This window comes from Corvus kubaryi, unplaced genomic scaffold, assembly GCF_017639235.1.
Source record: "Corvus kubaryi isolate FWS band 111438036 unplaced genomic scaffold, C.kubaryi_AGA036_p1.0 37308, whole genome shotgun sequence".
NCBI classification, from domain to species: Eukaryota; Metazoa; Chordata; class Aves; order Passeriformes; family Corvidae; genus Corvus; species Corvus kubaryi.
Window position 1 is genome coordinate 582029 of NW_024581096.1, and position 27381 is coordinate 609409.

Here is a 27381-nt window from a genome sequence, read left to right on the forward strand (position 1 = left end):
TTGTAAGTAGTGTACTTAGACATCAGTGCTTTTAAAGTCTGACTGCGTTGCTGTAGTTGCTCAGGACTCACATCTGAGAGGAGGATGAAGCACTCTTCAGCAAAGTCTTCATCTTTCTGTAGGGTCAATTATGTTTCTTAAGCTACTGTGAAAATTGCCATCCTTAATGATATGTGCTGCTGTATTCGAGACATTTCAGCTGCCAGCCAAACCATTTATTTGCTTTATGGTTTTCTATGTTAGTAATTTAATTGCTCTGGTATGGTTTCCTCTTATAGGATTCTGATGGGATTTTCTTGAGTAAAAATATTTATGACTGTTGATTAGGAAAAAGAGTACAGGATGTTACTTTAAACTGTGCTTTTGAAACCTATGTTATCCTGGACTAAAAATTGTCCTTAAGTTGTAATGTGCGAGTTTCTGTAGGAACATTTTATTGCTACTGCAATGTATTTCATAGGATCCTGGAATAGTTTCAGTGGGAATGGACCTTAAAGCCTATCTCATTCTACCTTCCCTTCCCTATCCAATGTTTTCCTTACTGTAATTGTAAATAAAATTCTTCCTTACACCCAATACAGCCCTGCCCTCTGGCACTGGGAAGCCATTCCCCGTGTCCTGTCCCTCCATGCCTTGTCCCCAGTCCCTCTGCAGCTCTCCTGGAGCCCCTTTAGGCCCTGCAAGGGGCTCTGAGCTCTCCCTGGAGCCTTCTCTTGTGCAGCTGAACACCCCCAGCTGTCCCAGGCTGGCTGCAGAGCAGAGGGGCTCCAGCCCTGGAGCATCTCGGTGGCCTCCTCTGGACTGGCTGCAGCAGCTCCAGGTCCTTGTGCTGTTGTTCCCCAGGGCTGGGGCAGCTCTGCAGGTGGGGTCTCCCCTGAGCGGGGCAGAGGGGCAGAATCCCCCTGCCCTGCTGCCCACGCTGGGGATCAGCCCAGGGCACGGGGGGTTCAGGTCCAGCTCTCCCCCACAGCACCCCCAGGTCCTTCTCCTCAGGGCTGCTCTTGATCCATTCTCTGCTCAGAAAAATTTGTGTGAATTTCTTTCAACAAAGAAAAAAAGTGTTTATAGAGCAGCAAGACCTGTGTGATCTGTATTAGGGGCCACACTGAACTGAAAAATCTGAAATTGTTAGTGTGTGAATGTGATGAAATTAAAATTTACCAATTGCTTAATAATATCATTTAGCAGTGCCAATACCGAGATGTAATTGCTGGCTCAAAACTTTCTCGGCTGCTCACATAGATAAATTTGTCTCCCACACAGCTTTAGACACTCTGAGCATTCTGGTTTTCCTGCCTTTTTTTCTTTGATGTCCACAGTGTTTTTTGGAAGCTCTGTAACAGAGAGCTTCCTCTTTCGTTGGAGAATAGCAATGGGATAGTTGGACTAGAGAACTTGTGAGATGGAGTTACCAAAATCGAAGGTGCTTCTTAAGGGCAAAAGCTTGGAAGCATAATCCAGGTTGCTGCATGAATGCTTCAAACTTGTTTGCTTTCTAATTTGTTTCTCCTTTGGAAATGTGGGTATAGAATAGAAGTGTTTCTTCTCATACAGGAGTTGTGATTTTTAAATTGTAAGATTTGAGCTAAGTTGGCATTTCAGACTTCAAGTAAGGTGTCTAAATTGAGCAAATCAAATTAGGTGAATAGGGTATGCAGTGATTTTGTTAAACTCATCATTCTGGCATCTTTCTTACAGTAGAGTAATGAATGAGGTTAAATTAGAGCAGTTTTTCAGACAGAAAACTTCCTAAAATTGTTCCAGATTTGGGAGTTGAAGCCCTTTGACACTAGGAAACCTTATTTTGAAAAACTTTTTAATTTCAGGAATGTCACCTTTCAGTAATCAAAGCAAGATAACACGAGTAGAATGTTCAGTGATTGATTTTTAACAAAATCACCAACCTACGCATTTATTAACACATAACATGAAAACTAGTTCCTCTCTCCTTTATTCCTTTTCCATTGGTACTGTTGGAACAAGGGATTTATGTTGCTTAGAGCTGCACAGCTCTGGGGATCATTTGAAACACACAGGTTTGCATCATACCATGCTCACTGGGAGCCTGGGCTTGGGTAGGCTGTAATGGCACTGCAGGAATGATCAATAGACAAGGTTTTTACAATCTGGGTTCAAATCTTCATCTCTTAATTGGGCCATTAAATTAAATCTCAGTTTACTGATCTCTTAATCATAGCAGAGGAGTGTTAACAATGGCAAGCCCTAGAGAAAAGAGACTGTTTCTGCTCCCACGGCAGCAGACATTGAGGGACTTCACAGGTTAAATTATAACATAATAAACGATGAAGCTTCTTGGAATTAGTGCCCTGTGTCCAGAGCTATTAAATACTGAGCCCTCTAAGCATCAGCTTTGTACTGCTCAATACTGAACCCTCTGAGCATCAGCTTTCCCATTCCTTTTTTTAACCAAAAGAAAAGAAGAAAGGAAGGAATTGAGGGTAATGAACAGTTTCACTAAAGCAGTGAAATCTGCCTCTGCAAATAATGTGAGTGGAATAGTCAAAAATCCCTAGTTTCTGATAGTGAAACTCAAGTAGCTCCAGTCTGAGCTGTTCAAGAATAACAGGTTATTTTGTTCTCTTTTGAATCACATATGGGTTGTGCTAGAAAGAAATGATTTCAATGAAAGTTATCACTACAGTATGACTACTTCCTAAATTTTCTAAATGATATTTTTAACCTCAGGCTTATGTTAATTTCGCTGGCAGTGCAGGATGCCCCTCAGACCTACTCTGCAATTTCATGCTTTGGGGTAACCTGTCGATACAAATGGTGGCTTTTCGTAATTCCTATCCCTGATTATTTTCATGCAGACATCATGTCACTGAGGTGAACAGGCAAAGAGCACTTTTTGTGTATACAGCTTCAGGTGATTTATCTGCAACTTAACCAGCTTGTTTGATTTTCTGTGTTTGCGCTAAAGCAGTAGCTGATGACCTGTTCATCCCAACAAACTTACATTGCCATACAATACTCAGACTGGTGAACTTGTTCCTTTCAAAAATCTGTATTGGTTTTCCCCTCCATCCTTCATTTGGGTGGTATTTACCATGTGCTGTAAGACACAGGTTTTAGCAATAAATCCTCTTCACCATGAAAGGCTGCAGAACTGACTGGTCAACTTTGCCTCAAAAGTAAGAATTAAAATCCTCAAAGACAATTTAATGCTTCTTAACTTTGAAATAGTTTGTAGCATTTTTGTTTAGAAAAGATAACATTTATTGTCTAGCCTGGATATAAAATGGCTTCCCACTGCCAGAGGGCAGGGTTACATGGGAAGGAATTCCTGGCTGTGAGGGTGGTGAGAGAAGGTGGTGAGGTTTCCCAGAGAAACTGGGGCTACCCCTGGATCCCTGAAAGTGTCCAAGGCCAGGTTGGACAGGGCTTGGAGCAACGTGGGATAGTGGAAGGTGTCCCTGCCTGTGGCAGGGGCTGGAATGAGATGATCTTTAAACTCCCTTACAACCCAAGCCATTCTATGATTCCATGATAAAATTATATTCTATTTATGAGAAACTGCCTAATAATGAGATTTTTTTAAACCCTTGTGCGGTGCAGGATGTTGCAAAAGTGGTAATCCCATTTTTACTATGCGTTCCAAGTAGAGTGAAAACTAATGCCTTCTCAGAAAAAGGGCCTTCATGATATTCTTATGCTCAGGCTATGTTTGAAAGAGGACACTGTGGAAATGGAAGATCAAGCAACTTCAAGTCCCCGAGCCTGAGCTTTGCTCTCCACCTGTGGGCTGCCAGTGGCCGAGGTTGTGTGCACAGCAGGAGACCTGGCGGCACTGTTTGAGTCACCCGGTCAAACCCTCGGGCAGCTTTGCCTTCTCTTCCTTGAGCTGTGCACAGGCACATGCTCCCTGCTCTGTGTGCAGTGCTTTTTATACCACTCATTCTCTGCTCTGTCACTGTTACTCCTCAATCCTACAGAGGGTCTCGAATCCCTGGGGTGCCTTTTATCAGGAGGCAGAAGTGATTTATAGAGATCTCAATAGCGTTAAATAAAAGAAACATATGCTGGCCTTATTAGTAGCTTGTTGACCTAGATTAGCTGTGGGGAAGCTTATAAGCTGATCAGCCATTCCAAAATTGGGAGGTGTCATTGCAATTAGTAGGAAAGGCTGTGACAAAAGGGGAGGGAACAATTGTTCAGACACGGGAAAAGAGAATATTAGTAGCAAATGGGCTCTTGCTGGCATTACTTAGGGATGTAAATAGAATGAAGTTAATTTTTTAAGAGGAAAGAAGCATTCTTTGTTACTTAGAATTGAGTGTAGTTGTGGTCAAATGTACTAAAATGCTGCTTTAGCTATGTAAACAGCAAGACCCCCATGTGGGCTTGCCTGTTTTTGCCTGTGTGTAACATATGGAGGTGAGGTTTTAGGCTGATATCAGCTGTTTCCAGCATGGAAATATCATTGAACTTGGTTTAAGCCTGGTTGAACCTGCTGGGGATTCTGAGTGGGCATCTGATGGGACAGTAATACCCTCGTCCCCCATCTGGCGCGAGCAGTCTAGTGCCCCACGTGCCACTGGAAGTGTTTGCAGCCCAGGACCCCCAGGTCACGGGTCATGGAGTCTCCCCAGATGGACAGATTGGTTCAGTGTGAACCACAGAGGGCTACTGGGGAAACAGTTGCTTCTCTCTGTGTCAGGTTTTTCTCACAGCGTGGTTAAACTATCTTATCTTCTGCTCTGCAGTTAATGGCCACAGGACTCCTTAAAAATGACATTTTGATTGCTGATCTGGCTTAAAGAGGTATTTAGTATCAAGATATGCACCACTCTGAAAGCTCAACTTTGTACAGGGTAGTTTGCTGTTCCCTCAACCACTTTTTGTGTCTCTGCTGACTTGTATGCCGCAACCAGCAGGATAATTCTGTCATTTTCAGGGGGCAGGACACTACTATGACTCATTTGTCTTCTACCATTGAGAATATTGTGTGGTATTTCAGAGTCTTTCAAACTGCAAGTCACTGCCTGGCAGGATGTGTGGTTCAAATTAGCATAGAACTGAGGTGTGTTGAAGCCTTGATCCCTGTTTCAGGGCATCTAGAGCATCACACATGTCACACAGAGCTAGAGTTAGGAGGGAGAAGGCCCCATCGTGACATCTTTAATTATTATTAATTTAATTATGATTCATAATCATAAGCTCTTTGGAAACAGTGTAATTTGACGTAGTCTTCAAATTGGGGAATTAAACTTTTCTTTTTTGGTGGAACCTTGAAACTATTGATCTTGTGAATCTCTTCTGATGGAGAAGGAGAAATATCTGAGGAAACCTGTAGAGAAATAACTATTTTCGCGATACACTTCCAGTGCTGTTTTACAGATGAATTTGCAGAGTAGGCTGAGGTTGTTCTGAGTTCTGCCACTTAAGTTTTCTGCATGTTTAATGGCTACAGGAAGCAAAAATGAGAAAGCCAGTAGCATTACTCCAGTCCTGCTAATGCAATTTTGATTTCTTTTAGCTGGAAAAAATGTTAAGGCTACCGAAATGTTTGCTGGGTTGTGTCCCACTCTATTATTTGGGATTTGGATGTCTGATGTGGGGGTCACAGAATGGTTTGAGTGGGAAGAGACCTAAAAGATATCTAGATGTGATCCTTGCAGGTTCTGTATTCTAAAAAGACTGTTTTATACCAATAAGTTGTCCTGCATAAGATTTTTTCTGAGATTTAAAAAAACAAGGGAATTCTGATAGTCTTTTAGAAACTATGATTTACCATTCTAGCAGAATCCTAGAAACTGCAGTCTTGTCTTCTCCGTTTGTTTTGAATGGAACATATTTATGGGACAGCGTTCCTTAACAGAAATAGAGGTGACTCAAGATAATGACTTGCTTGAACCTGTCATTTATCCTCAGTTGCAGAGTATTTGGCTCATTAATACTTTATTCTGATACAACATGTACTCTCTCCTTTTCAGAAATTTTCTCTTTGGAAAAACTGTGCACTGTGACCTAAAGAAATGAATGACTAATGAACTTACAAGGATTTATCTGACAAACTAAAATGGTTCTGAGTAAACATTAGTATGGAACAAAAGTGTAGCCAAAAATATAGCATTAATTATATTTTTTTTTTCCTTGTCAGGAGGCTGCTGCTTATTTCACATTTTAACTGATGTCATTATATACGCCTAGTATTTTTCCAGCTCTGCAGTTCAGTGAACTGATGTCCCTTTCCACTTGTGTGAAACCAGGATAGGTATGAGTGGCTGCAGGGAGGCAAGCAGGGCTGTGTTATACCCAACTGACCTGTGTGAGTGTCCTCCTGATAACTTTCCTTTCCACCACACATGGAAATTTTTAGTTCATTCAGACCCCATACTTCAGTGAGGATTTTCAAACAGGCTTTCTAGTGGATTTTGGGAATAGAAAATAATAGTTTGTGAAATTTCTGAGTCTCTTAAGTACTCAAACTGAGGTATTTCCCACCACCATGTATTTTCACTGGAGTTTTTGTGGCTCTCAAAGACAATATTGCACATTGAATCATCTGACATTTGTAAGTGGAGGGTGAAGCTATAGGTACAGGCGAAAGAATCAGGATTTAACAACTTTAATGTGCAGCAGGTCTTTATAACCGCTGAATGACTCAGCCTTTTTAATGGTAATGGCCTTCAGCGAGTTTAGGAAATAACAGGCTTTTAGGTAAAGTAAATGCACTTAGTTTTGTAATGAATAAATGAATTTACTATAAAGTTGTGTGGAGACATGCTTCTGTAACTTGTTAGTTGTGTGCTAGGGCCTGTCTCCCAGTACCCCAGTTTGCAGGGGCTTAGATTGGATGGATGGTGGGTGGGGGAGAGGAGCAGGGGCTCAACCGCTGCCCTCGCTTGCTGCTGTCTCCCGATGGAGGTTCAGGCAGACGGAGATGCAAATGCCTGTGTTAATGAGGGTGTCATAGCATCCCTGTAATCCCATGCAGAGCCTGTGAATTATCACAGGTGTCTAGCCAAAGGATAAAAGCACAGGAGGTTTCCAAAACAACATTCCCATAGTAGCATCTCTTAAGCTTCCAGGGATATGTGCCTTCCAAGTAACCAGTGCATCTGGGTAATTAAAGCCTTCACCTTTGTCTGAAACATCAGAACTGAATAGACACTTCTCCTGAGCACTTTTATATCTTTTTTGCTTATAGGTCATCAGTTATTTTGGTCTGCTTTTAATATATAAATCCTTTTGTTCTTTTTGATGGAACTTCATCTGTACAGAAGTAATTTGACCTTTCTATAGAAGAATCTCATATATTTCTCGTTTTGTTTTCAGTCTATCAGACATCTCCAGAACTTGTTTGGTTTTCATTTCCTTGCCCTCCTTCACTATAAATGCTTTCATGCATAAAGATAATACTCCTCTCATAAGCCTGTCGTGTACATTTGGCCAGTACTGTGACAGAGTGCTGCTTCAGGGCATGGGAACTTACATCTGTGACACATTATCACAAATAATCGCTTCTTAAGTATTTAAATAATTTTCATCCTTTTCTATGTTGTTATGGCACCTTTAACCCGATGGTGACCCCTCGCCGCCAAACTGCTGTTTTGCAGTAATGTAATTTAAAATCCTGTCATCACTCCATGATATAAGATATAAATTTAGGGATACTTGTATCTGAAAGGAAGGCCTGCAGGAATGAAGTATTTTTAGAAGTCTGTGAGAATGTTCCTTAGAAATGGACATTAGGTGGGGATCAAGGAGGAAGGAAAGTGCCAGCAGTGGAAAAGGATCAAGTCAGGATTAGTTGAGAACTGGCACATCCATGTTCACAGGACTTGGTAAAACACATCCGAGAGTGCCATGTGTGTTGACTTGTGCCAGTGCAAGACCACTGTTTTGGATCACATCTGGAAAAGTGCTTCCAGGTTTTGGGGTTGCTAAACTGGAGGGAGTTCTGTGGAGGGCCGTATGATGGCTGGGAAGGTGGGCTCAGGGCACTGGGCTTGTTTAGCCCAGTGAAGGGGAGAAGGCTTCGGGGCAAGGCTACAGCAGGAGATTCACACAAAGGATGAGCAGCATTCCCATGTGTATGAGAAGGCTACTGAGGAGATGGAGACAGGCTCTTTACAGAGAAGGGTGTGGCAGGAAGATGAGAGAATGGTCAGGAAGTTCCAGGCTGAGGGAACAATGCAATTTTTCATGGTCATGGCAGCACTGGCACAGCAGCACAGGGAAGTTGCAGAGTCTCTGTCCCTGGAGGCTTCTGAGACCCAACCAAATAAATCCCTCCTCAGGTTTTAACCCTGCTTTGAGCAGGAGGTTGGGCTAGACACACCATAAGATCTCTTTCATCTTAACTATGACTCTAATAAAACATTATGACTCTTAAGAAAAATAATTCAGAAAAACTGTATGAGAAATGGGGAATTTCTTAAGCAGTTTTGCTGTGCTAACACCACAGTGGCAGAAATTATCCCCAAAGAAGCTCAGAACACCTTTCAATGATCGTGGGCATGTCAATCTTTTGAAACATTCTTGGTACTGAAAAAGAAATAGATAGTTAGATGTCTCTTGTGCTTCATCAGTACCATAGTTCATTGTGTCATGAGTGGCAGTGTACTAAACAGAAATGAAAAGTTCAATCCAAAATTCTATTTTTCCATGATGTATATGATGCATTTCACTGTTGGCAAGAATCACAGAATCCTAGACTGGCCCATGATAGGAAGGAATCTTAAAAATCATCTTGTTCCTACCCTCCTGCCATGGACAGGGGCACCTTCCACTAGACCAGATTGCTCCAAGCCCTGTCCAACCTGGCCTTCAGATAGGCGGAGAGATGATTTGCCTTTCAGCTCTTTATACTGTATGAAATAACATTAATTGGTGATATTTCAGGCAGAATATAAATCAGTTTTCATGAAGTGGATGATCTAATAAATTGTTGTTATCATATATTTAGTGTTTGAGTACAGAATGTATTTTAGTTGTGTTTGTCTTTGGGAACAGAGGAGTAGTGACTAATAGGACTTCCTAGAACACAAGTTATCAAACATGAACAGTAATAAAATGTTCGCTGCATGTCGTGACGTTCTGCCCACGTGTACAGAGGTAGTTTGGTGTGTTGAGTAACGTGTACTAGTTTAATTAGCTTATACTTTCATTTATTTTTCTTTTAAAGACCTTCATATTGGCTTTCCTGTAGAGTCGTGTTGTAACACAAGTGCCTTTTGAAAATACAGTGATTAAGTCTTCAAGCTCAGGGAAAGATGTTATTTGCTGTGCATTTTTCAAATTCTGCCACAGAAACAATATGACCTAAATATTTAATCAGGCTTAGCAGAATTGGCTTTTTTTTATTGCTGCAGATTAATCTAGTTTCTCTGAGCTAATTAATACACATGGCATGTATGTCTTCAAGACCTTTCTTTTTATCAATAATGTTAAAGATTTATAGCTCTCATAAAATCTGGCATGTGCCAAGAGGAAGATTATGAATTATGATTACTTAAACATTAATACTGGGAATTTTTCTTTTGAATCCTGTATATGCTGTTTCAGCCCAGGTTGTATTTGTAGAGGGGTTAGTGAACACTGGTTTTATACCATTTTTCTGTACCCTGCCCAATTTGCTTCCTTTCTGTGTTGTTGATATGTTGGCCTGGTGCTGTTTACATTTTTGGCTTTGATAAATTTATTTTAAAATTGCAGTTGACTTCACTAGAGAAAATATCAGCTTTCTAGTTTAAACAAATAAGGATGTAAGTGGCTTTGCATGTTTTGCTTGGTGCTGTTGTCTTGTTCAAGTCTTAAATTTTGGATTAAAAAAATGAATGTAAGCGTATCATGAATTTCAGCACTTCTTATTTTCAAACTCTTATTTTTGCTAGGTGTTTAGTCTTTGGCTGTTGTCTTATGTACACTTCTTGAATTAATGTCAAGTTTGAATTAAATATTGGTAGTGATATTATCACCTAAACCAAAATAATTGCAGTGACCATTTAGGATGTTGAAATTTTCAGAGAAACTTTGGGAGAGTCTTTAGCAAAGTCTTATTTATTTGTTGTTTTGACTATCTGCATGTTTCACGCAAGGTGCTTGGATGGCTTCCAGATGATCAGGGGGATAACTAAAGTTGTAGGAAGCTGTGACATCCTTCTGTGCCCTGGCATCCCAGATGGAAAACCACATCCTGGGGTGCATCAAACACAGCAAAATGAGTTGGTCAAGGGAAGCTATTGTCCCACTTCGCCCAGTGTTATTGTAGTCTCATTTCAGGCACTGTGTGTGGTTCTGGACACACCATCTAAGAAGGATGTGAAGGTCCTTGGATGCATCCAGGGAAGGGCAACTAAGATGGTGAGAGGGCTGGAAGGACTGTCCTGTGAGGAGCAGCTGAAGAGTCCGGGCTTGAGTAGTTTGGACAGAAGGAGGCTGAGGCATGACCTCATTGCTCCCTGCAGCACCTTCCTGAGGAAGGGAGTCACGTCTTGTCCTATCACTAGATCCCGGGGAGGTGTGGGAATGGTTCAAAACTGCCCAGGGGAGGTTCAGACTGGAAATTAGGAAGCATTTCTTTACTGAGACGGTGGTAAAACCCTGGAACAGACTTTCCTGGAGAGATGGACCGTCATGGAGTCCCAGAATGGTTTGGGTTGGAAGGGACCTTTAGTCTTACATCATTTCAACCCTCTGCCGTAGGGGCACCTTCCACTACCCCACATTGCTCCAAGCCCCGTCCAGCCTGGCCTTGGACACTTCCAGGGATCCAGGGGCAGCCACAGCTGCTCTGGGCAACCTCTGTCAGTGCTTTAACATGCTTTAGCTTGGTCAGCTGTGAACCGGTCAGGCAGCTGTACTACAGAGAACTTGCAGGTCCCTTCCTACTGAAAATATTCTGTTCTCTTCATGCAGAAACCTCCACTTTCCCTCTGGCTCTCAGCATCAAACTTCTGTAGATTTTAAAGTGTGTCTTTGATGCCCTTGTTTAACTGCTGTCATCAGAATACCTTTACTGTTTGGGGTTAGCCAGGCTCTTAGGAAAGAAGACTTTTCTTTGCCTTCATCAAAACTGCATTTAATTGCAAATAAATGTAGATATACTGGGTTAATTTTTATATGTATATAGAAATGACCTGTTTCCCCTACATGTGCCTGAGTATCAGGCATTGAGCGGTGAGTACAGTAGAGGGTCTCAGCCTTCATTTTAACTACTTCTGGTTCAGACAAATCTAAAAAGCTCTCAGGCAGAGTACCAGAGCTCCAGGATTACAGGAGATTGGGATAAATGGGTGAGAGTATTCTCACAGCAGTCAGATGAAGGCGTTCACCTCTTGATGAGAACAGGCTGTCCTTGGAGGGTGGCAGAGGAAAGGACAGTTCAGAAGTTGGGGAGAGTTAAAAGCAGGACCAATTATCCCTTTGAGCCAATTCTCTTTTTTATTTTTTTCTAGAAGGTTGATACAGCTGACTAATGTGGTTTGTTTGGGGTTTTTTTCCTTTTTTTTTCCTTTTCTCTTCTCTTTTTTTCATTTTCATTTGCCAGCCAGTTCTGCAGCTTTGTCCCTGCCCATCCCAGCTGCTGGGCAAGATTAGACAGTGCCAGGATCAGGGAAGGAAATATTAATGGGTGCCAGAAACATGAGTAGAAAAAATTCTCAAATAGCAGGTAGTTTACAGGCTTCTTCACAGATGTCAGGTTCTCTGTGCTGTCTCTTACAGTATTGAATAACTGTAGGTGTATTTTTATTCCAAAATTCACATTATTGATGGTTAGCAAGTAAGTGGTTTTTATGGTGGTTTTGGTGTTTTGTTCAATTTTTGTCTCTTTCAATTCTCCACCCTCAATGTGTAGAAGAGAAAGTGGAAAACAAGAAACCTATAAAAATACCTATGGAAGTAAATCCTTGGAGCCTTCTAAATGCTTCTTTCTGCCGTTATAAAGACTGAGTTTGGTGCTTTGCCATAATGCCTGTCAGTTTTGAGCATCTTCTCTTATCTTAAAGATGTTGTTGGGTTTCCATGTTTACGTTTCCATCCAGCTGATATTCTGTAATCACAGGGGGCCGCAGCTCATCCAGTATGAGAGATGGGGAACTATCAGACAGAAAGGATCCTGGCATTTTAGTCTCCAAAATATTGATGCTGACTTCTGTCACTCTGGATCTGAAAATTTTGGGGTTCTGTGGCTTTCATAGCCATGGCTGTTAAAGACAAAGAACATTATTAACTTCAAGTTTTAATGGAGAATGTGGAACTTTTATTTCATAAATTTAAATTTCTATTGAATGTCACTGTGTATTTTTGTGTAGTGGGAAGGCAAAAGAGGAGTTTTATTATTTTTATTACCAAAAAATAAAGAGAGTGAAAGCTTACTGTAATACATGAATAGTTACTTTTTTTTCGATTGGGATAACTCCTAATTTCCACCCTAATTTCCCTGATACAGTTTTGTAACAGGGCACTCTACCTTTTAGCTTTTAGAAGTTGACACTGTCATGTTGTCTTACCAGAATTCAAAATGTTGATCAGATGGCTTTTTATATGAGAGGATTACAGTCTTTTGAAGTGGGATTTATTACAGTGTGAGCTACATTTTCATCCTCCAGGTAAACAGAATACCTGAATAATACACAAGCACACACACGCAGACACACCCCATCAGTCAAATATGATGGTCTTTATTTTTTGCAGTAGTGCTTTTTCAAAAATTTCAGTACTACATTGTAGTTGAGGATAGCCTTTTGCTATAAAGTTAAAGAAATGTCCCCCAAAACCAAGCAGAAACAAGAATTTCAGTAACATGTAAAAGTAGATGTAGCTGGAGACCTCATATCTGGTGGATCAAATAAACTGATTTCAAACTCACAAGCAGTCAGTGAAAATTTATGTCAATGTCTCTTAATGTACATGGTCTTAAAGAAACTCTGCTCTTAAGCCTTGATTTTATTCTGATTTACTTTAGAGGATTTAATAACAGAGATGCTTAGTCTTCAATATGGTGTAAGTTCTGCTGGTCAAAGTGGCTGTGAACAGCCATGGAGTTATGGGATTGCATTGCTTTTGGTGTGGGTTTAACATAAAACTTCTCAGTAGACAAGTTCAGCTTTGAAAATAGGAACAGCCAATGGAGGGGAGTGCTGCTGGCACTATGTCACCCTGTGTGTGTCTCCAGAACCTCTGGGTGATGTTTTGGGGAAACTTCTCCTCTTCCCACCACATGCTGTGGGCTGATCCAGTTGGTCAGTTAAGCCTAAATATAGTGATGGTGATCAGGGGATCAAGTATTGTTCTTCCAGTCTATGGAGAATGTTGACAGGGATCAAAGACAGGTGATATCACTTTCTCTGTGGAGCCAGCCTGGGAGAGCTGGGGGTGCACACCTGCACAAGAGAAGGCTCCAGGGAGAGCTCAGAGCCCCTGGCAGGGCCTAAAGGGGCTCCAGGAGAGCTGCAGAGGGACTGGGGACAAGGCATGGAGGGACAGGACACAGGGAATGGCTTCCCAGTGCCAGAGGGCAGGGCTGGATGGGAGATTGGGAAGGAATTGCTGTCTGGGAGGGTGGGCAGGCCCTGGCACAGGGTGCCCAGAGCAGCTGTGGCTGCCCCTGGATCCCTGGCAGTGTCCAAGGCCAGGGTGGACAGGGCTTGGAGCAACCTGGGACAGTGGAAGGTGTCCCTGCCCATGGCAGAGGGTGGGATGGGATGAGCTTTAAGCTTCATTCCAACCCAAACCATTCTGGAATTCTATAATGGAAGGCCCTTTCAATTTCTTGATAAATCTAACAAGATTGAATGGCTGGAAGGAGTTTTCTAGTAAGCCTGGCTAAATACAGTAAATGGTAACAGTGGACTTAAAATCACTTAAATCTTCTAAGCATCGTCATTCTAAAATATGCTCTTTAATCTGGTTTTGGAAAAATTATGTGGCCTCTCTGGGTAGCTGGAAGGGCAGGTTTGTGGTTTGAGGATTTTCCTCAGTATGGGATCCTGTAAATCCTTCTCCATCCCTGGCCTATGGAGTGAATAGAATAGCCTGTGTTGCTCAGAACATGCTGTGGTCAGGAAAGCAGAAAAGTCATGAAAGCTTAGGAAATTGCTTCCTTGAAGCTACTTCATCTGAAAATTATTATATCTGCAAATGAAGTGCCAAGAGGGGTTTTGTGTTCCTCAGTTTCCAGAGCAAAGATAGGACTGATTTAACCCAGTAGTGAGTGTTGTTTAAAGCAAAGCAGAGGGAGGTGTTGGTTTTGATAGTCTTGGGCTTTGAGCCCCACTGATTGCACTGATCAGCTCTTGGTGGAACTCTTTTTGTCCTGTTCTTTGCTCAAGGTACACAATGATTTTGTCTCAGTGTTTCAGCCACATGTGACTATGTCAGGTAGGGATTTAGAGAGAGACTAGCCTGTGAAATGCAGGTGGTTGGGTGAATAACCCCTGGGCCAATTTTCCACCTATGAAGCCACGAAACAATGGGGGTTTTTGATTTGGTGAGAATGCTGGAGCCTAGCATTCAGGTGTTTGTTGATTCTTGCCAAAATCAGCAAAAGACAATTTCATAAATCTCCATGGGAAACGTCCCCAGTTTAGCACTCCATGAGTATGTCTTTCCTGGAGAGAGCCATGTCCCCTGGCTGCAAATGAGGGCAGCAGAGCCTGGTAGGACCATCATCTGCTGGCGTTTTTATCTCACAATATATTAGGCTGGTTAAAGCACTTTCTGGATGACTTAGAGTCACAGAATCATTAAGGTTGGAAAAGACCTCCAGGATTACCAAGTTGAGCTGTAAAATGACTGAGTCACATCATCACATCACATCATGTCATCACGTTTGGCACGCCCTGGGCTGTGCACCATTATGCAGTGAAGTATTTTCTATACAAACCCTATAATAAAAGGTAGTTGAGATTATATTTTCTGTGTGCCTCAGACTTTACCAGTGATGGAGTTTGTTGCAGGTGAACTACGCTAATGAACTTATTTTCCTTTCCACTATGAGTGGGAGAATATCCTGTGCACAGGCATAGGCAATAAATATATCTTTTACTCAGGCTCATTCAGGGTTGCTTAATATCAATTTAAAATGTTTTATTGCTTGCTCTATAGTTACTTCATGGAAGTAACTATAGTTTTTCGTGGAAAAGCTGGACAAGTCTTAATTGAGTAACCCTGTTATGATTAAGCATCGTGTTTGAGCAACTAGAATTAAATACAAGAATACTCTACCACTGAAATCCCAGGCTCAAGAGCAGTTCCCACTGATCAATAATTCTGTGTGATTTTTTTCCCTGTAAGTCAACTGTCAGTTTCCATGAAAGACAGTTAAATTTTGTGAATGTTTTCAGTCTTTTTTTTAAAGGTAATCTTTGTAAACCAGGGGCCAGCCTCCTGTCTTTATAATTTTTGGGCATCTTGAGAGAGGGATAAAACTTGGGATAAAGATGATATCAAGAAAAGAAAGGGATGGGGGGGGAGAGAAATGACACACACATCCAAAAGAAGCCCAAATTATTGTGTCTGATGTGTGAGACTTGGCGAGTTCCCCGTGCAGCAGTGACAGAACCAGCGTGTGGGCACAGGGGCAAACAGATCCCTCTGTTTCTTGAAACTGTTGTTTTATGTCAAACCGCTCCATTGCTTTCTTGGCATCTTCCATTGACTCTTGGCACAAAAGCCAGGGATGTTAAACCATGAATTAGCTTTCTTAAAGGAAAACACCTCTTTTTCTGTTTTGTCTCCCTCTACCCTTGTCTTTCAGTTATACCTGCCGCCACTTGCGGAGATATGTGTATGTCTTGGACAAACTGTATTTCCCCCACTCCCACTGCTCTACGCTGCAGCATTGCTTCTCGACCCTCAGTGACAATGGAGAGGAACTCTTGTCTTTAACTTGTTCTCACATTCTCAGATCCTATGCTTCCAGGTTATTAACCTCTGCTCTCCATTTACTGCATGCTGCATGCACTGTGACTGATCTGTGCATGTTTTCAGTTAACTGATGAATAATTTTAATTTCTAAGGGGATGGTTTATGTCTTTATGGCATCCTTGATGTATATATCTAAAAAGTGTGTTAGAAATGGGAGTCTAATAATGGTTTGGGTTTGTCTTTTCAAATTTAGACCACAAATTCTTTGGCCTTTGGAAGATTTAAGTGCTTTTTATGTTAAAGTATTTTAATCCATTTCCAAAGATTTGACATAAGAACATGAGCTGTGATTCACAAGACTTCCATTGCAGTTGCACAGTTTGTTTGGAATTGGTGCAGATATTTAAGTTGTCTTACATGCAAGTGTCTAATACTTCCTTGACACCATTGTTTTATTTGTAATATTGTCTATATAAATTGCTTTTCAAGAATGGAAATGATAGAACTTTTCCCTCAAGTTCAGGAAATTTTCGTGGCAGTTAATCACAGAATTGTTTATGCTGGAAAAGCCCTCCAAGATCTTGGAGTCCAACCATTCCTCCAGCACTGCCAAGGCCACCACTGTCCCATGTCCCCAAGTGCCACATCCACATGGCTTCTGAACCTCTGCAGAGATGAGAACTCTACCACTGCCCTGGGCAGCTGTGTCAGTGCCTGCCCACTCTTGGGGTTAACAATTTTTTCCCAATATCCAACCTAAACCTTTGCTGACACAGCTTGAGTCCATTTCCTCTTCTGTCGGTTGTTACTTGGGAGAAGAGACTGACAATTAAGAAGGAACTCTCTTGTTTCTATGCCTGATCACTTTTAATTATATAAGAATGATGAGAATTCATCAGCCCCAAATCCTTGTTTGTGATACAGAATTATAGATGCTTTAAAGAAACTGTATAAAGGGTGAATTTAAGAGTAAGTCCTACTTGCCATACCCAAAGGATTTCTCTTAGCTGTTTACTCTAACTAAAAATTTAAGTTTTACTATTTCATTGTTGATGCTGTGGATAATTAAGTATATTAACCAAGATCCTAGAAGCTTTGGGAAAACAAGGAAAAAATTGCGTGACAAAATTGATCAGAACATGGAAAGCATCCAGGGTGGAAATGCAGCTTCCCAGCTAAGCCAGCACACAATAGCAAGGGACCACACAGTAAACATAAGTAAAACCAGCTTGATTGTCAAGGGAAGAAAATATGGCATGCAAGCTGAAATAGCTCTTTTTGTACAAAGAAAAAATTTTATAGTAGTACATAATGATGGAGAATTACTCTGAAGATCTCAACAGGAGGTGAAAATCTAGCTGTCCCAGGGGCATTCTCCAGATTAATTTGGAACAGGGATATGGTATTAAAGTAGTCAAAAGCCTGTGATTTCAAAGGCTTATTTTAAAATGAATACTAATAATAAGGGCAGTCCACACTAAAATCTTCTTTTAGATGTAATGTAGGAATGATATCCTGAAAAGGTAAAAGTAATAGTGTAGTTCTCCCAGCTTGTTTTCCATGAAATTTTGGTAATTCTGTACAGTGATAGTACTACACATTAAGTTGCCAAAATCATCCTTGGGAGACTAAGTGCTACTCCGTGAATATTGGATCTTTCAGGTGTTCTGTGGATGAAAATAAGCACTGATGACACGATATGTGTTTTCATGTAACAGGCTTGTGAAGTTTTTAGAGCAAAAATGTTCATCTAGTTATACCCCGTACAAAACTGATGGAGAAATTTTTTTTCTGGTATCACTTTCTGAAATGGGATTTATACATCAGTTGAGATATATTAGAATACATTAATCTGGGAGACCATAAAATCTCATATTTTCATTACAGATTATCTTTTTTTGAGATAGGAGGAGAACAGAGGATTTGAAATAAAAATTGCTGCTGGAAAAATATAGAGGTAGCAGTTTTAAATGGCTAATTCTCTATTGTTGTTTTGGTACTGGATGATTAGAAAAGCTGTATGCTCAGGAAATTTGCCTGTCTGGTTCTGTAAATAGCATCAAATACAACAGAATAACTGAGGTGTCAGAAGTTTTTTTGTGTGAATCCATGCATCCATCCTGTATTAAGTACTGCAATGTTTTATTGTGTGATCAGACTGTATGGAGAAGAGATGGAATTTATAAATTACTAAAGGCAGAGGATAATTAATTACTTTGATTTATAAATCGCCACCCTTCTGTCCAGTGCTCCTGGCAAAGGATATAAAACTTAGCCCTGAGCAGCAGGTCTCTAAAGATGCTTTGATACCCACAGATGGTGTTACAGCCTGTCTTTGTACTTACCAAAGAATTACAGTTTTCATTACTATTTGGTACATTTTATGTGCAAATATATTAATCTTTGGATAAAACATGTTCAAAAGCATTGTGGGCAGCAGGGGAGGGGGATTCTGCCCCTCTGCCCCACTCAGGGGAGACCCCACCTGCAGAGCTGCCCCAGCCCTGGGGAACAACAGCACAAGGACCTGGAGCTGCTGCAGCCAGTCCAGAGGAGGCCACCGAGATGCTCCAGGGCTGGAGCCCCTCTGCTCTGCAGCCAGCCTGGGACAGCTGGGGGTGTTCAGCTGCACAAGAGAAGGCTCCAGGGAGAGCTCAGAGCCCCTGGCAGGGCCTAAAGGGGCTCCAGGAGAGCTGCAGAGGGACTGGGGCCAAGGCATGGAGGGACAGGACCCAGGGAATGGCTTCCCAGTGCCAGAGGGCAGGGCTGGATGGGAGATTGGGAAGGAATTGCTGTCTGTGAGGGTGGGCAGGCCCTGGCCCAGGGTGCCCAGAGCAGCTGTGGCTGCCCCTGGATCCCTGGCAGTGTCCAAGGCCAGGCTGGATGGGACCTGGAGCAACCTGGGACAGTGGAAGGTGTCCCTGCCCATGGCAGGGGGTGTGGTAATACATGGCCCTTAGGTCCCTTCCAACCCAAACCTTTCTGTGTTTCTAAGATTTTCAATGTACCATGGATGTGTGGGAGATCCTGGTGGTGACATGTCACACAGGCACACCACACCCCTCACTTACTGAGCAGCCAACACTGGTTAAAGCAGGGAGGAGGGAATGCGAAATAGCACATATTTTGCTATCCCACGGGGAGCAAGCCCACAGTACCAGTTTTCCAGGCAGCTTTCATTTGGATTTAGTGCCAGTGTTGCTTTCAGTCTCTTGCAAATTCTAGAAACATAGTGGATACAATACATGTTTTATTAGGCACAGTATTAGCATAGCAGTTTTTTATGTGAAATTTCTAATATTTAATAATTCTGTGGTGACTGTGCTATATATTGTTTATTGCAGCAACTGTGCTTTGTGATGTGAGATATGTTTGCCACTCTTAACTATTTCCTTTTGCATTGCATGTTCATTGTGTGATGTTTTAATGCTCATGTGTGTTCCTGTTTTGTTTTAAACCCTCTTTGGGTTGCAGTCAAGCTCAGGAAAATTGCTTTTGAAGGCAGACTGGCTTAGTGCATGTACTAGCAAAGAGGCAGCTAACAAGCAATGATTAGTTCTGGGATGCTGAACAAATTCTGGACAGTTTTAGTTTCATAGCGAGCTTGACACTGTGTGTGAAAGCAGGAAATACAGTTCTGCTGAGCCTTGTAAATTGGGTAAATATGTCTTAAAGTAGCAGAGGTAAAATTTATTATGGATTAATTTAAATTAGACTAAGAAATACAATATCAAATCGACATTTAGTTTACCCATTTTGCTTATCTTTTATTTCTTAATGCTAGGTTTGTTTCAACAGCAAAATGTATCTCACAGGATTACAATGCTCCCTTTCAGAAGTGTTCTGGCACATTGTATGGAGAATCAGCTTTGCAGCCGTCCTTCTCCCATGCCATCAGAGTCAATGGCATTGTGCAATTACATTCATTCAAGAATGTGCCGCCTTAGCACGATCAGGGCCTTGGAGGTTAGCTTTGAGAAATGCTGTTCATTACCTGAAATGGTTCTGTTGCTGCAACCTGATGGTAAAGTGCTGCTTAAAGCCAACTTGAATTCATTACCCAGTTGCCAGTTCCTTTTTCCTTGGAGTGTGAGCTGTGCTGGGGCATAGAACCTGGATCCCAGTCCTTTGTCCTGGTATGGATTACTGACCTGACACTGCAGGAGAAGTGTCAAGGTATCATCCTCAAAAACAGCTTAAACATTTGCAGCTCTGATATATTTTCTTTGACTTTAGTCTGTGAAGGGAAAGTGGGGAAAAACGTGAGGCAAATATGTTTATTATTGAACCTTAAATGGCTTTTGCGTGGATTAGTGTTATGTGGAGATGTGCAGCAATTCGTATTCTTTCAAATGAGGCTTGACAGATGTGAATTCTTTTTCTCTGACGATCCTGAGCATTTGTTGCCATTGAGTTTTTAGGCAGTTAGTGTAAAAATCTCACCCTAAGTTGGTGCAAGTAAAATAGTCAATGTATCAGCCTTGCCTGGAGTCATTAAATGCTTTGGGCTGGAAGGGACCCTAAAGCCCATTCCATTCCCCCCCCCTCCAGGGACACCTTCCACTATCCCACGTTGCTCCAAGCCCCGTCCAACCTGGCCTGGAACACTTCCAGGGATAGGATGAACATTGATCCTTATTTCACTGTGAGCTTAACCTGTCAGAGCTTTCATGAATGGCCCCACATTTGTCATAGGATTAGAAGTAGAGTAATGAAGATGGCAGAATCTGGATCTGTCACAGACAAGAACCAGCTTCACTTCATTTATCACTAAAACAAGCTATTTTTGGAATGGTAGATAGCATAATTTAAAATATTTTTCCCCAAAGAAAAATTTATTTCTCCAATAGAGGTAAAAATTTGGTAGATTTAAGTACATTTAAAAAATAAACAAACTTGGGGGGTTTTTTGACCATACTGGCTAAAACCATTCGTCTTCTGCAGGATATTTTAACAAGATTTTGCACTTTGCTTCCAAAGCTGGAATTTTACCAGTGATCTGTGGGTCTTTTTCCTTCTCTTTTCCCTTTCTGTTCTCTCAAACACCATTCAGTGATATCTGCTCAGCATCCTGCCAAGCTGAGAGGCTGATGGGAACTGGATTAGTACCATTCAAGGGTTGCAGTGTCATTGCATTATCAGAGAGTATCGTTATGGGCGGGTTGGGAAATTTTTCTTGTTATTGAAACATATGGCATAATGTCTTCAGCCTTTAATGTCAAGAGTTGGAAATGGTACATTCTAGTGACAATGAACAAATTTTTTTGTCTTGTGCCACTGATAAATTCTAGCTGCTGCCATTGCCAGTGTTTAATCTGAAGTCTCAAATGTGGTCTTTTTCCTACTGGGTTTAATGTGCACAGTTTTACTTTTTATTTTCAGTGCCTGCCCAGTGCTGTGAGTTGCTGTAATAGTCAACCAATAGTCATTGATTCCAGTGGTTATGGTGTATTTTAAACTTTAGTCTTAGGCAGACCATGGAACAGCTGACAGAATTTAATTAAGTAAAAAGTAAATAGAACAAGTGAAAATTGTCAAAGGAAAAAAGACAAACTGCATTAATATTTCTTCAAGGATGCAGGCTGGTTTGTTAATACCCATATGCTGAGATTTTTCTAGAGTGGCCTGTAAATTTCTATGGAAACTCTGTTCTCTGAGCTTCCCTACAAGATGGTTTGTGGGGACTCAGTTTCTGAGCTGGGGGCACAGGTCAGGAGATGAGGCTTTTTTTTTGGCTGCTGTGTTGGTGTGGAACAACATTTCCCCAAAATCCAGCTCATTTAATAATTTTTCTTTGTGGGAAAAATAGAATTAAAAAAAAATAAAGGTCAGAGGGCTGTTGAATGAATATAGTTTTTTATTGCTTTGTGGTTGTGATTTTTAGTCAGCTGCTCATGATTTTATTGAAGGCTTGGAGTTGTTTATTATGGAAGGATCACTTTACACTCAACATAGAGTGACTTGGCAGAGCACAATTGTTTATAAATAATTCTATTACAGATTATTTATCTTTGTACTGCAGAGCATAATGATCAAGAAACCAGTGAGATATAAAATCAATGCTGTGGGTATTCACTGGGTGAAGAATTTCCTGGCTTGCAGGTCTCAAATAGAGTTTAACTGGATGCTTATCAAGTGGGTGCATGTCTAGTGGAAACCCTCTGCATTGATTGGTTAAGTCCTGCCCTATTTAAAATTAAATATCAAAAATAGTTTTTAGGGAAGGAGTGATCAGTGAAGGGGAGAGATTGCTGATATAAAAATGTAGTTGTCTAAGCTTGATGAAAGCAAGGTACATTTTCATAAATCTGGTGGAGTTTCACACATATAGATCATGCTCCAAGATAAAAGGTCCAGGTTGACTTTGAAAGAAATCAGATGTACACTATGGCATTTTTATGAGTTTACTCCTTAAATTATTCGGAAGATTAAGGGTAAATAAATCCTTCAATAAGGGGTTCTTTAATAAGGTATGTCAGGGGAGGTTTAGGTTGGAGATCAGGGAAAGGCTCTTCCCCCAGAGGGTGCTGGGCACTGCCCAGGCTCCCCAGGGAATGGGCACGGCCCCGAGGCTGCCAGAGCTCCAGGAGCGTTTGGACAGCGCTGCCAGGGATGCCCAGGGTGGGATTTTGGGGTGTGTGTGCAGGGCCAGGGGCTGGAATGGATGGTCCTGGTGGGTCCCTTCCAGCTCAGGAGATTCTGTGATTCTATGCAAAAATACAATGCACTTCAGTAGCCGGAAAGCAAACCCAGCTGAGACTGGTCCATCTTTTTTTACATGTTGTGTGAGTCACTGGAATAGTTTAACAAGGGCTCTAGATTTTCCTAGATTGGAATTTTTAAATGAGATTGGATGCTCTCCTAAAAGATATGTCCAAGTCCAGCCAAAGCTATTGGACTTGAAGGAGGAAGTAGCTGAGGGAATTCTTATGCCTTGTGTCAGATGAGCAGATCAAAGTGGCTTCTTTTGGCATAAAAAATGGAAGTTACAGGCAGATTGCCATGCAGGATTTTGTTGATTTGTTTGCCTTACAGATTTCTTTAAAAGACTGCATTTTGACTTGGAATTTTCCCATTAAAAAGGATATCTTCTCAGGTTCCCCAGGTGATTTGACCCAAGTAGTACAAAACAGCACAGGTTGCCAAAACCCTACATTCTCAAGTACAAAAAATGAAATTGAAAGGGGAAAAATTGCAAGAGTGGTGTTCTTTCTCTATAATAATCTTTATTCCTCCCACCCTGCTAAAAATCCATCACAGGCATGTTCTAGACACATTCTACCACATTAGCATGTAAAGCTAAAACACATCTCAATCAGTCAGAATTATTTTTAATTGGATGCTTATGAGCCCACATTCCCATGAGATGAAACTGGAACAAAATTACTTTCACGCATTTCCATTGTAGCAGTATGTTCAGAGTCCGGGGGTTTTGCGTTCCTACGTAACGTCTGGCATTTAATCAGCACTGGGAGGGTGTCTTATTCTCTGGTAAGTATGTAAATAAGCTATTGTTTTGGGAGTAAAAGGAGAAAAATGCCATAGCTTGCCTGAAGAGTTCAGGAGAATGCTAACAAAATGCGTGTCAGGCTGAATGTACTGAAACAGCTTATAGCTGAAAGGAGAAAGAATTTATGCTCATCTCAGCCAGTATTATCCTTAGACTAAAAAACTTTGCTGAGGTCCAGCCCCTCTGTAGTCTCTGCTGACCTCGCTGGGTGCGCCCCTCCAGCAGCTTCCTTAAGTTGCTGCCACTGGCAGCAGGGAGTGCCCTGCAGGGATTCTTGGCTTTCTTCATCTAGGTGATGCACTGGTGTCTGTTTTGATTTCCCAAACAGCATTGCATGAACTTTGTCTAGCAAAGGCAGCTTAGTAAAATGTGTAATTATTGCCTAAATATAGAAAATTATTCACTTAGAAAATAACAGACATATGTTACTGATTCAAAACATCTTCCAATTTGTCAAATTAAAGAAAGTATTGACTGCAGCTAGAGTTGTCACAACTGATATTTTTGATTAAGTTGTTCCAGTCAGAACTCCTGAAGAATCAAAATGTATATTATTTTTTCCCTTTTAAAGTAGGAGTATCTGCATCTTGATATCAGTTGAGAACTAAATGTTTAAACCACATACACAGGTCTCCTGAGAGAGGTGTGGGTGTCTACCTGGGACTGGGCAGTACCCTCAGTACTACAATATTTCAAAGAACTTTGCAAATCTTGAGTAACAAATGATTCACAAGAAGAACAGTGGAGCAAACGTCTTTTCAGATGTCTCCTGGAGACAGAGATGGATGAGCTTAAGGGATTCAAATTGTACTTATGAACAGTGGTGATGAACAAAATTTTAAATTTTGGTCAAGGACTCTGAAGAACAGAAGCAGCAAGAGATTAATTTTGTTACTGTAGAGGACAAGAGGTCTAAAGTTTTAGGCTCTTAAGGCTGGGTGCAAAGTGTCCCACTTCATAAAATACATAAAATTTTAGTTCAGCAATAATTTTTAATCAGTAACCCCAAGAATCAACAGTGCAGTTAAAAATGGGAGAACCTCACAACATACTCGTAGCTTCATAGGAGGCTTTCACTTGAAACATAATTTGGTTAGTGGGATGCTGCGCATAAGAAGGATGGCTGAGTGGTCTGCTGACGTGGGGCTGGTATGTTAGTTTAAAAGTGATGAGTCCGGGAGATAAACCTTATATAGTAAAACCCAAGGGTTTTTCCAGTAATCCCAAATTATCTCGAAGCAGATGTTGTGATATGTGCTGCAGAGATGTTCTGCACAGGAGCCACAGGGCAGACCTGCTTAGTAAAAATACCTGAGAGTTTCTGTTCTTCTAATTAACTGCAGCTGTGGATTGCATGAGTGTGGAAAGTTTGGTTTCTTTTAATAAAAAATCTTCTTTATTTAATATTTGATTGACAGTATAAGTTATTAGAGGCATCATCCTCATGGTTCTCCTTCTGAAGTAGTTTTGGGTAGTCTCTCAGCTGCCCAGCGGTTGAATCGAAGTCAGTGATTCTCCATCAAAGAGGCAGGTGCCACCAGTGAGGGGTCATAAGCACAATACAACAGAGGCAGAGCCCCCGAGCTGCTGGGTCCTGCAGACCTGGCTTGGCTGCCCACGTGGCTGGAACAGGATGGGGAGGAGAGGAGGTGTATGAAGGAAACAGGGAACATTGCTGACCTGCTTATTGAAGGTGTTGCGCCTGAAAAATTGGCAACAGGCACCAACATCCATTCACACTGACCTAAGTGACCCAAGCCATTCCAGATTTGCAGAATTAATAACACTGTAAGAACAACTCCTCCTATTCTTTTCATTTCTGGCTTCTATTGAGAACATCTGACAACGAGAACTGTTATGTCTTCTCACATTTTGGTATCGCCCTTCCTCACCACAGCCTATTTGACCAAGAAATGCAGAGAGAGGCTTAGAGGGAAGAACTAGTCAGCTCTTTATTCCAATCCTCCAAAGGATGATTTAAGTTGTGTAAGGAGTTTTTGGATCTGCACTCTGCAGCAGGATGTAGGGTATGAGATCTGTGAGCTATTCTTAAGTGGTTTTGTTCTTTCGTGTTTGTAAGCTGAATTTATGAGAAAACATTGATGAGAATGCTCCCACTGCAGCAGCCACAGATCAGAAAAAGCAGTGGGAGAGGAAAATAAGAGCAACCACAACTGGTTTCCAAAGATGACTAATCCTGCAGCCCCAGTGTAACCTCCAGGACAGTGATTAGCGTTTGGCTTCTGCTGGAAAAGTTTTCTGGGGCATCAGCCTAACTGAAAACTGGTTCAATATATGTAACTAATGAAAGAAGATTTTAAAGTTTTAAAGATCTAATGTTCCTGCCTTGTGCACTTGGTTGATTTAAATACTTCTAGGTGTATAATGTGCAGTGTTACATCTTGCCTATGTTCTGTATTAGTTATCAGAGTCTTTTGTAAATGAGGAAAATCTAATTTTATAGGTAAGATATGGCAAGGTACCTCTAACGGACCTGGCAGCGGTAATGTGGTAGGGTTTTTGACTTCCATTTGGTGAAAGTTCAGTGATTGCTCCTCAGTTTTACAGAAGACTTCTAAGGAAATTCAACATAGATTGAAGTTTTCACTGGAGTGCAAAAAGATGCAAGTCCTTGCTTTTAGTGTGACATTCACCCAATAAGACTTAAAAGTTGGTGATTATACAAAACTCCCAACCTAATAAATAAAATCAGATCTTTCCAATGCTGCATTCTTGTAATTAATCAACAAGCCATCCTCGTGCTACAGCAGGATTTTACCCTGAAGTATGTTTTCTGTATTTCCCAGAGTGCTTTTTATTGTAGCTGTGGCTTTACACGTTTCTACATTGACTTGGTATTCATTCCCAGCAGGCAATTTTCCTTGCATTTTGTTGTTTATTGAATAGTGCTCAATGTTTGTGCTCAATGATTTCAGAGAATCAACAAAGTGCCTGATTAGGAAGCATCTTTGGACGTGTCATGTCCAAGGGCAGGGTCACCAAGAGCTGTATGCCCAAGGCTACATCCAGTTGATGTTTAATATCTCCACGGATGGTGACTCCACAAGCTCTCTGAGTAACTTGTGGTTTTTCTCTTACGGTTAAATGCAATTTCCTGTATTTCAGTTTGGGCCTATTTCCTCTTGTCCTTTCTCTGGGCACTGGTGAGTCTGGCTTCATCATCTCTGCACCTTCCCATCAGAATCACAGAATCATCATGACTAGAAAAGACCTTTGAGATCATCAAGTCCTATCTATGACCTAACACCACCTTGTCATCCATCAGATATTTGTACATTATGAGACCCCCTTGAGCCTTTTCTTCCTCAGGTTAATCACAGGTGTCTCAGCTTCTCTTTACATGTCAGACGCTCCAGTCCCTTCATCATCTTTGTGGTGCTTTGCTGGACTTGCTGCAGTGTATGCATGTCTCTGCTGCTGGGGAGCCCAGTGCTGCAGGTCAGGCTTCTCAGTGCTGAGCAAAGAGGAGGGATCACCTCTTCAGTGGGCTGGTGAGGCTCTGCCTCATGCAGCCTGTGGCGCCCAGGGCTTTCTTTGCTGTGAGGGTCCATTGCTGGTGTACCTTCAGTTCTGTGTTCCCCAGGAACCTGGGGGCCCTTGCTGCAAAGCTGCTTTGTGTCTGGTTGAGCTGTAACACCCAGGATCTGATAAATCCCTTCATAGCTTCACAAGCTTTCTCTTGGAGTGTTTATCCAGCCTGTCATCATCCCTCTAGCAACACAACCATTGTCTGCATCAGCTTCTCCTCCCAGTTCTGTATCACCTGCAAACTTGCCAAGGCTGCAGCCTGCCCCACCAGCTGGGTCATCAGTGGAGACGTTGGAAAACATTGGTCCCAGAATCAGAGAATGGTTGGAAGAGATCTTTAAAGGCCATACCATTCCACCCTCTGCGATGTCAGGGACACCTTCCACTATCCTAGATTGGTCCCAAGCCTTGGCCTTGGACACTAGCCTAGGTTGCTCCAGCCTGGCCTTGGACACTGCCAGGGATCCAGGGGCAGCCACAGC

General features: G+C 41.6%; 1 protein-coding gene across 11 annotated transcripts in view; it reads left to right on the plus strand.

Annotated features, from left to right (window-relative positions):
• The window catches only part of DYM (dymeclin), a 208001-nt gene that overhangs the window by 102262 nt on the left and 78358 nt on the right, over positions 1-27381 (plus strand). For 7 of the 11 annotated variants that reach the window (XM_042028189.1, XM_042028179.1, XM_042028181.1 and 4 more), the window contains one exon: positions 15731-15895. The exons of the other annotated variants lie outside the window; for them this stretch is intronic. In XM_042028189.1, coding sequence (XP_041884123.1) covers positions 15731-15895 — 165 coding nt within the window. The remainder of the gene's footprint in view (positions 1-15730; positions 15896-27381) is intronic. 11 annotated transcript variants of the gene reach the window in all.